The sequence below is a fragment of the Macrobrachium nipponense genome, chromosome 46 (genome assembly GCF_015104395.2).
Source record: "Macrobrachium nipponense isolate FS-2020 chromosome 46, ASM1510439v2, whole genome shotgun sequence".
Classification (NCBI taxonomy): Eukaryota; Metazoa; Arthropoda; class Malacostraca; order Decapoda; family Palaemonidae; genus Macrobrachium; species Macrobrachium nipponense.
This window is the reverse complement of record NC_061106.1, coordinates 32,177,675-32,187,674: the sequence shown is the minus strand read 5'-3', so window position 1 is coordinate 32,187,674 and position 10,000 is coordinate 32,177,675. Positions and strand designations below refer to the sequence as shown.

General features: G+C 38.1%; 1 protein-coding gene across 14 annotated transcripts in view; it reads right to left on the bottom strand.

Moving 5' to 3' along the window:
• LOC135214883 (dystrophin-like) overlaps positions 1–10,000 on the bottom strand; it is a 1,767,410-nt gene that overhangs the window by 1,555,170 nt on the left and 202,240 nt on the right. For all 14 annotated transcript variants that reach the window (XM_064249322.1, XM_064249323.1, XM_064249325.1 and 11 more), the window contains one exon: positions 254–424. In XM_064249322.1, the coding sequence (XP_064105392.1) occupies positions 254–424 (171 nt within the window). The remainder of the gene's footprint in view (positions 1–253; positions 425–10,000) is intronic.

The following is a 10,000-nucleotide window of genomic DNA, read 5'->3' as shown; positions in this document are numbered from 1 at the left end:
CCGGTAACTCAAAAACAAAAATATTGCTCAGTGAAGTTATCTTCCACGCTATGAGGTTTTTCATATTGCTAGCAGACAAAGGGAAGAACCAAAATTGAACATTCTTTAGGGACCCGCTGCTATTCTAATCTCTTTAATTATACTGGTCTAATGAAATAAGGAAGTACAATTAACACTTCAGAAAAGGGGGGGGGGGGGAAACTTGAGACCAAAAGAAGTGGAAACGAGATTACGAAGAAAAGTTTCTGCTTACCTGCCAGTGTAGGATGATGGCCCAGACGAGACCCAGGGTGAGTTTGGCCGACCCGTCAACTATGTGTTCGTTCGATATGTTGACCAGCTTGACATTGTTGTCTTCCAAAATCGCTAAAGCTCGACTAACATTATTTAAATGATGTACACGCATTCGGCCTTTTTCTCGTTTCTGAAAAATAAGCCAGGATTAAAAAACAAAGAAATACTGAATTCTAAATATTAAGTTAATAATAATATAAAGTACCAAAATAGCCTAAAGTAATGTCTAAGGAATACTTATTCTCGAGTCTAGTAGACATTAGCTCAAACCATGAATTACTACTCTCCATTTATCTTAGTCGATGTCTGGTACCAATGTCAGGAAGAAACACTTAAATCATTATAATGAAAGTACTGTTTGCTGTCAAATTCGCTACATAAAAACATAAATCAATCTACAAATGTCTTTTACTATCCAATTCGCTCTACCTCGGAATTAATATATTTACATATATGTTAACCGAAGGGGATTTTTCTAGTTGATAATAATTTCGTCCTCTCGTGGGTTCGAACCTAGCGGGCAGAGGAGAAATCAGGACTTCAGTGATGTTATCGACTGAGCCTACAAGTGAGGATATCAAAGAACATTTGTAGCTCGATGTATGTGTATGAATCACCGTGATGTGATAAAAAATTCATAAAAACATAAATACAACAGAGTATCCATGGGGCTGGAGAGCCCAGTTATTCAGTCACTGATTTCCTTCTAACCATTGCGCACATATAAAAGTCAAATACACGCTTTCAGTAATAAACTAGTCTCGGACTGGCTCAGAATGAACCGGGTGTTTTGTTTGTTTGTATGGTGTGTTTACGTTGCATGGAACCAGTGGTTATTCAGCAACAGAACCAACGGCTTTACGTTACTTCCGAACCACGTCGAGAGTGAGCTTATATCACCAGAAATACACATCTCTCACCCGTCAGTGGAGTGTCCGAGAATCGAACTCGCGGCCACCAAGGTGGCACGCCACACTATACCCACCACGCCACTAAGGCGTTTGGATTGAACCAGGCGGCACAGGAAGGAAGTCCTTAATATAATTTAAATCATTACTAAAAATTACGATAAAAATAAAAGAATTTGTTGCCTGTGCTTTCTCCGACGAGTTATAACGAAGACCAACTATAGTAGATTCACATCAACTATGCATTTGATGTCTAGGCCCGTCCCTTATGACGCTCCTGATTGGCTGTTGATAAGCCAATCACTGGACTGGAAACTCTCAGTCTCTCGAGAGAAAGTTCACATGGTCAGGGTGTATGTTCCACCTCTCTTGAGGTATACGTTTGAAAGACGTATCCCTCAGGAGCTATGGAACATAGATCCTGCCTATATGAACTCTCTCGAGAGACAGAGAGTTTCCAGCCCTGTGATTGGCTTATCAACAGCCAATCAGGAGCGTCGCCGTAAGGGACTGGCCTAGATATCAAATGCACGGCTGATGTGAATCTACTATAGTAACCATTCTTCAGGGTGCATTGGGTAACAATAAAAAAATAAGTCACTGTAACCATATTCTTTACAATACAGTTCCAAATTAGAGAGTGTAAATTTTGTATCCATTTTCTTTCGTTTACAACAAAATTTTCACATCAATATCATGTAAACAATACCTTCTTCTCAAGGGGAGGCAGATACTGTACTTCTTTTATTAATTAAAACAGCGTGGACGTTCCTTCTAAATGGAATGCTCGTCTTTTTTCTTCTTTTTTCTTTTTTTTCCAGCTATAATCTACAGGGTGTCCATTTAGTCCCAGTACCATTACAAGTATCTATTACTCAGGAACCATATAACATAGAGTAATGCAGTTTTTTTTGTAGAATGTTCTACATTTCCTAAAGGTCACATTCAGAGCACTTCATTCTACGAAAAACTGCATTCCTATATGTTGTATGGTTTTTAAGCAATAAATACTTGTAATGGTACTTGGACTTTTTGGACACCTGTATAAACGATACACATCATCTATTGCGGACTATCATCTTAAAATAAGTGAAGTAATAAAAGTAAAAGCAGCAATTATGTGTCCTAGAAAGATAAAGATCCCAGTTCCAGAAAATACAAGTACAATGACTCAGTCTAGCCTATTGTCATAAAATAAATTTCCTCTGTAGTGACAGTCAATGGTTAGCTACACCGACCGCAATGAAGACAATCAAAGGGGAAAAATAAAGCAAATGAAAAAGATGTCTGAGCGCTATCACATAAGACGGGATCAAGATAAGTGTGCGATATTACTCTGGCCACATAATTAATATGCTCATTCAGCAGCTACATGAACTGCCAAGGAAATTAAAACGAATAGATAACAAAATATAAAAAGCTTGATTAAGAAATCATGTGAATTCTTCGGCCAGCTTCACCGATGTGATTTAGATTCACCACATGTGATGAGAGTGATGCTATATCTCCACAGTTTCTGGGAGTAACGCGCCTTTCACTCAGGATACACCAGGCCAAGATCATCACAAGCTTGCCGGCGTTGATCAACCACCATGAAGTCATTATAGTACGTAACGAGTGCTGCCAATTTTAAATCGGCGGATGGAAGCGTCCTCTCTCTCTCTCTCTCTCTCTCTCTCTCTCTCTCTCTCTTTGGTTAACGCAGAGAACTGCCGTTCTTTAGTTTTTCCTTAATCCCCAAAAAGAAAATGGTTCGAGTAAGGCGAGGGAATCTTTGAGCCGACCTGCAACGCAAGTCACCTCCACCAAGATACAAAGGATAAGAGGAACATTATTCTTTATGATGGATAATCAATGCATTGTTCTAAGGGGTCCACAATAATAAGAATGTCAAAAGTTCGTGTATAATTTACAAACGCCTTATAAAAGATTTCAAACCATTCCCCGAGTTCATCATCAGTCCAAAATGATTTTGGACTGAGGATGAACCCAGAGAAGGGTTCGAAAGCTTTTATGAAAGTGTTTGTAAATTATACACGAACTTTTAACATTTTTATTATTGTGGACTCCTTAAGACATTGTAAATACTCTCGTGATAGAGTTTTTCCCAAAATCAATGCATTCCTGGATTAATAAAGAAAACAGGATTTTCACTAAAGAAAGCTTCATTTTTTCCCTTCGTCTTTGTTTCTATTTCTCGCTGTCTTTAATTCTATTCCTTGTTGTATATGCAGCACAAAGACGCGGATGAAACAATATAATTTAAGTGTTAAATCTTTGGCTTTTATGTTTATGAACAAGCAATCAGAAGTTTTTAAGCAAATACATAAATTAATGACACTGATTTACAGACTCGGGTTATACTGTCATATCTCAAGGTTAGCATACATTGATAAGAGACTCAAACTGAAATAGGGGATAAAGAAATTTATGCGAAAACTACTTTCTCACAGTTATCCCTACATTAAGGGGTCGGTTGACTGATGCGCCTTCTCCACTGCTTTCCTTACAACATCAAGCATGGTTTATTGTTTGGCAAAGGGGTTTTTACGACTGTATGCCCTTGCTGTCATTAACCACACTTATTAGCGGTGGGCCTAGCTTTTGACTAAAAAGTCCACCTGCAAGACATCAGTTTCCACAGTTATTGGCAGTGGGCCTAGCCTTTTATTAAGGAGTAAGAGTGCAAGGCAGCAGTTCCAACAGTTATTGGTGGTGGGCCTAGCCTTTTACTAAAAAGTAAGACTGCAAGGCAGAAGTTTCTACAATTACTGGCGGTGGGCCTAGCCTTTTACTAAAAAGTAAGACTGCAAGGCAGCAGTTTCTACAATTACTGGCGGTGGGCCTAGCCTTTTACTAAAAAGTAAGGCTGCAAGGCAGCAGCTGTCCTTTTAGTCGCCTTTTACGACACGCAGGACCTACGGTGGTAGTATTCTTACACTCCTACCACAGAGTAATATCTATGCTATAACAATATTCGCAGTTATTATGGTCATATAAAATTTGTATTTTCAATATTTGTGTAGTAAGGTCCCGAAACACAATGGACAGAGTTAGGTAATAAATTATTAAGACAATAAACAAATATCTTTGACTGGTAGCTGCAAAATGCTAATAATCCTGGCTTACAAAAAGTTATGGCCGATTTGATAAATATTGATAAACTGCCCAGAGTCACATCGCTAAAGCCTGACAGGGATGTAGACGAGGCAAAGATAGCTAATAAATATTCTGCATACATGCATGAAACACTCTCTCTCTCTCTCTCTCTCTCTCTCTCTCTCTCTCTCTCTCTCTCTCTCGTCCTCTCTCTCCCCTCTCCTCTCTCCTCTCTCTCTCTCTGGAAACGATTGAATCAAAAGTTACAGCATAGAAATTGCTCCAGGACATAAAGCCGTTTTAAACCGGAATTCAAACGAAGATACATCTCTGTTGCGTCAAAAAATGAATATTCCTAATAATTGCTCTATATACCTATCCCCATTGAGAAATGACATTATTATTTTTCTTCTGCCATAAAATTTCTAATCATAACTGTACGGTGCTAAATAATGGACTGGCCATCTCAAGGTCTTGAGATAGTTTTCTAAAACTTGGGGCTGTGTGTTATCCGCTAGGGCCTTTGGGCGGAATGGGACTACAGAACAACAAAAGGCACAAACGTACCTATTTTTAACATAAATATAATGAATGAACTGAAAAGACTTGTAGGATCGACGTTGATAAACATCTGGAGGCTATAAGAAAATCGTCGTTTCCACTGCGTCCTCATTCTGACGCATATACAGTTCTAATTCCCTTTTTATGATTCTCCTCCTCTCTACCAAGAAAATTACGGATTACAGTCACGTAAACCTGAGAAAGGCCTTTCTTTCAAAGCCCTTTTTCATGATGTCAATGATACTAACTTCATTCATGCTTTTTATAGTAACTATAATATATAATAAGATTTTATTCTCAAATGACGTCTTGTGCGGCTCCTAAGCTATTTTCGTTGAAAGATTCTCATGTGTCTACTGTATTTCTACAGAGTACAGAAGACTTGTCTAATGATATAACCTTTTAATCTTTTTAATGTAACACTTACTTAGAGTAATGTGCATCAATGATAAATGTTTGACATTTCAATTTGTTATATATACTTCACATCATCTTAAATACATCATTATGCTATCGCTGTAAGATATCTATAAAAAGTTACACAGGTTAACATTTAATCATTCTTGTCATTTCTTCTACGAAACAATTATATAACAATTATTGTACATGATGAACAATGTCCTAATGTAAGAATTTGTTTTTGTCTAGAACTTAAATTTTAAGTTACTTTCATTCTAATGCATTTATTATTCTTCCAGAGGTATATTTAAATCCAACTGGTTGTTTCCTTCGTGCTTTAGTACCTTTCCACTATTCACCGAAAACTCATTAGACAATACCCTATCAACATTAACTCTGCAGATGATTCATTCTTGGGTCTTTTCAATTAGCTTTACACATTCAACAGGAATACCAAACGGGATCAAGGCCTTCCATATTGTTGGTCTGTAGACACGCATATGCCTTAGCGTATTGAACAAAAGCCTTCCGAAAGAAATTTCCAACCTCCATATGTACTAACACAAACATTCGATCTTGCCTCTTCATGAGCCAGCATATTGATAGTTTCTGTGATATTAATCCCACCCGAAAAATGTGAATATATTCATAGGTACACTTGGGTCCTCTCCTGTTTCTGGTATGTTAAAATCATTCCCCTAACGGTGTTTTTCATCTTCTTCAGATATGAATGACTCAACCATCCTTTTGACAGGTATCTTCCTCTTCCTTTCACCCACAGGTACTCCATTAATAATTCTGTGGGCTACCAAACACCAATGCCACTCCCTGAATACATGCAGTGTCAACACCATCTGCCTGTTTGTCCAAGTATTCGCGTTCTTAATCTCCTCCCTTAAATTTATCCACAGGTAATTTTTACTTCTGTCTATCCCTTATTGCACCCAATGTCCCTCCCAATATCAGCCTCTGCCAACGCGGAATCAGAGGAATTTATTTCTGGCGATAGAAATTCATTTTTCGATGTTGTTCGGATCCCACAATAAGCTGTCAGTCCAGTTGCTAAGTAACCAACTGGTTCCTAGCCACGTCAAAATATCTAATCCTTCGGGCCAGCCCTAGGAGAGCTTTTAATCAGCTCAGTGGTCTGGTAAAACTAAGATAAAGTTCATTTTTAGTTCCGATATCAGATGTCTCCGTCTTGTTACTCCTTAGATGTGGTTTCTAGAATTAGTCTGTTTCACTTTGAATTACATGTCTTGGTTTTTCAACAGTAAACCGTTTCACTTAACAAGGATGGCTCCAGAGAAAAGACAACTATCAAATCCATGTTCTAACTGCCGAATCATGGATGGGCCCACTGTGCAAATAACTTACACAATATTTACTTCTCCATTCATTCATTCAAATGCTTCACAGCAGCGCATCGAATCCCCGACACACTTTGTATCCACACTTCTTTCACAACATACATCCAGCCCTTGTAAGGTCTTCCTCTCCTCCTTCCTCACAATAATTCATATTTATATACCCTTTTTCTTTCCCCTTCACTTAACTTTTACCATTTCTTTTATTTATCTCTACGTTTCTCACCATTTCAGTTTTTACAACTCACATATTAGAACCACTTTTATTTTCTTTCATTTACACTCGACATCCACACTTCTCTTCCATAGAAGTAAGTTGGTTCAATAACTCTTTCATGCGTTCCAACCTTAGCTTACATTGAGACTTACAGTCTCTTTCTTATTAATTGCATATACCCAGCCATTCTTAATTATTCTATGACTCGGCTCTTCTCTCAACAAAACATCATCCTAATTATTCAATTGCAAATGCTTACAGGACTCGCGCAATTCCAGTCTTCTACCATCCATATCAATTATTCCATCTTACTGGTTTCCACTGAACTCCGAATTCTTCTTACTAAAATCTTCTCTAAACATTCGCCTTTTGCATACACTGTGTCAACCATTCCGCAATCCAGTCACAACTCGTTATTCCTCAACTTTTCTCCGTCATCATCTATTCTTTCTCTGACTCAGGCAACACTTCATCATTAAACATTTTAAACGTCCATAGATACATAACATGCTGTCCTCAAACCCATTTTTGCACATAACCAGACTCTGTCCCGTTTTTTTTTTCTTTTTTTATAACTACCAAAAATGCCCTCTTAACTTCTCGAATTCTTTACGCTATTTTGGATACGCCTGTCACCACAAAGTCTTGGATCTCAAGGTTTGAAGTGACCAAAAAAAGCGCGAACTCGAGAGGTTAAGAAGGGCATTGTGGCTATTACACTTATATATGTATCTGGTAAAAAAGTTACCTATATACATATAATATATATATATATATATATATATATATATATATATATATATATATATATATATATATATATATTGTTACATTTATTGACCGTCTCGTCTCCCCAGCATTTATTTAATCTATTTTATTTGTAAAACAGTACCCATATTCCCCCAATTATCAGCTGATTTTAGGCAGGAACCCAAAGCACACCAGCCAGAGATAGAAATTTCCTGTTAGAAGGGGGGAAATAAAGACTTCTCAGCCTTAAGGACGTATCCCAAAGGGAAGTGTGTAGGTAGCCAGGTACTTATTAGGCCTACGTCTTAAGCTCCTTTTTCCTGTGAACCCTCTGCTTGCTGTATGTTCTGTTTTCAGGATGCCCTGCTCTTGGGGGGTTAAGCTGAACCCATTCCCCATGAAACACACCTGGCTTCGCTCTCAGTCAGCTCCAGTCGTGACCTCGGACGGATGTCCCAGCCACCGGCCTTCCATTTTAGGCCTAACAAGGCGTTACTGGCGCGCCCAGACCTGAGACAAAGCCGACGCCGCATTTTTACAAAGGTCCACTGATCATGGCATCCAGGTACATCTTGTGAAACAGCATATTGCCAGTTCCTTACTTCCTAGTGTCGTATTTACTCCCCATTTTCAAAATTCAAACTTCTAACTCAAATGAACATCCCTTTGTTCCTCTCACTGCCTTGTGGCCGCATGCTTCCCTTGTGTGATCGTCCCAGACAAATGAAGTCATTGCATAACTCAGTTAAACACTAGAGTTCCTTTTCCCCAGTGTTAGAGAAACTGAATAATCGCAACTTGTGCAAGAAGTCCTTTTTTTTTATCTTGTCTAATCTGGGATCTTTTCCAGATTCCCTGAGTCACGTGTCCAAGTCTTCGCTCCCGCAAGTGATGCTTTACCGCAAGACATATGAACAATTTTGAAAGCCAGCTTTTACGGGAACCTCAATTTTAGCCAGCTATCCCCTTGTGAGAGATAATATTGGTCCCCACGTGTGGACAAGTTGCATTTACTCTTTCCCAGGCTATTAAGCAGCCTCCTGTAAATAAATGTATGTAAAGTAATTAGCTGAGTTTTCTGGCGACCTTTTCCTCTAGAGTAAATTAACCCTGTAACTCCTTTTAAGGTAAGTTCAAGTAATTTATTCTGCATTTTCCCTCAACTATTTTCGTTTACGCATTTGAGCCCCTTCAGGCCAGGGCTAAAACGTAACAATGTATATGCATATTATATACATATAACATAAATATAGACGTATTCAGATATAGACAGATACAGACATTATATTTGTGTGTATATTAATTTATATTTTATATATACATACATATATATATATATATAATAAGCGAATACCACAGGAAAAATGATAGGCAGAAATCCAAGCGCTTTCGTCTTTAGTAAAGACGAAAGCGCTTTGGATTTCTGCCTATCATTTTTTCTGTGGTATTCACTTATTTAATGAAGTCGCGCGTATCTACTGTGATTTTTAAGCATATATAATATATATAGCATATATATATATATATATATATATATATATATATATATATATATATATATATATATATATATATGTTAGGCCTAGGGTTATAATTAATGATATATTGCCAATATGTTCGCTGTGACCTATTGGAATGCCGAAGCAACGACCCGAGAAAAGCTGACGAATGATTTCTGTGGGTGGCGTGATATTAAAACTGCATAGTAGATGAGTCAATGTACTCAGTTCATGAACTCTTTTCAAAGTGCCTTTGGGAAACTGGTTGTAGCCAGTAATATGAGGCGCTAACGAAATGTGCATTCTTATGTGCGTGTGCGCCTCTTCCTTTTAAAATGTATCATAACCCAAGTCTATGGTGGATTTGGATAGAGATGTCTTTGGAAGAAAGGCAGGATGCCGAGGGTGCTCTCCGAAAGTGTATTTATTAAGTGTGTGAAATATTCTGGCTGCTTGGACGGTTCTGGCAAGGAACCATGTGGGGGGGACCGAGGTAGTCCCGATGGAAGAATAGACATTTGGTGTGACTAATTACATTTTAGACATTTTGTTATTGGGGGTTTAACTGAATTAAGTTAGTCTGTGAGACCTAATTGATTTACTGTCTTTTATTGTTAAATAAACGTATTTTTTATAATGCAACTCTCTCATTTTGATTACCTGACAGAATGGAGAGAGAGAGAGAGAGAGAGAGAGAGAGAGAGAGAGAGAGAGAGAGAGAGAGAGAAGTCGCGAGCCACTGGTTGCTTGGGAGAGAGAGAGAGAGATTTGTGTGTTTGCCTGACGCTCGGAGTTACACGTTTACCAAATGAATAACGAGGTTCATATCCTCGTTACAGGTGGTGGCAGCTGGCAAAAAGCAGTAATAAAAGGTTTTTTTTTATGCCTGGGTACGCTAATGATGAG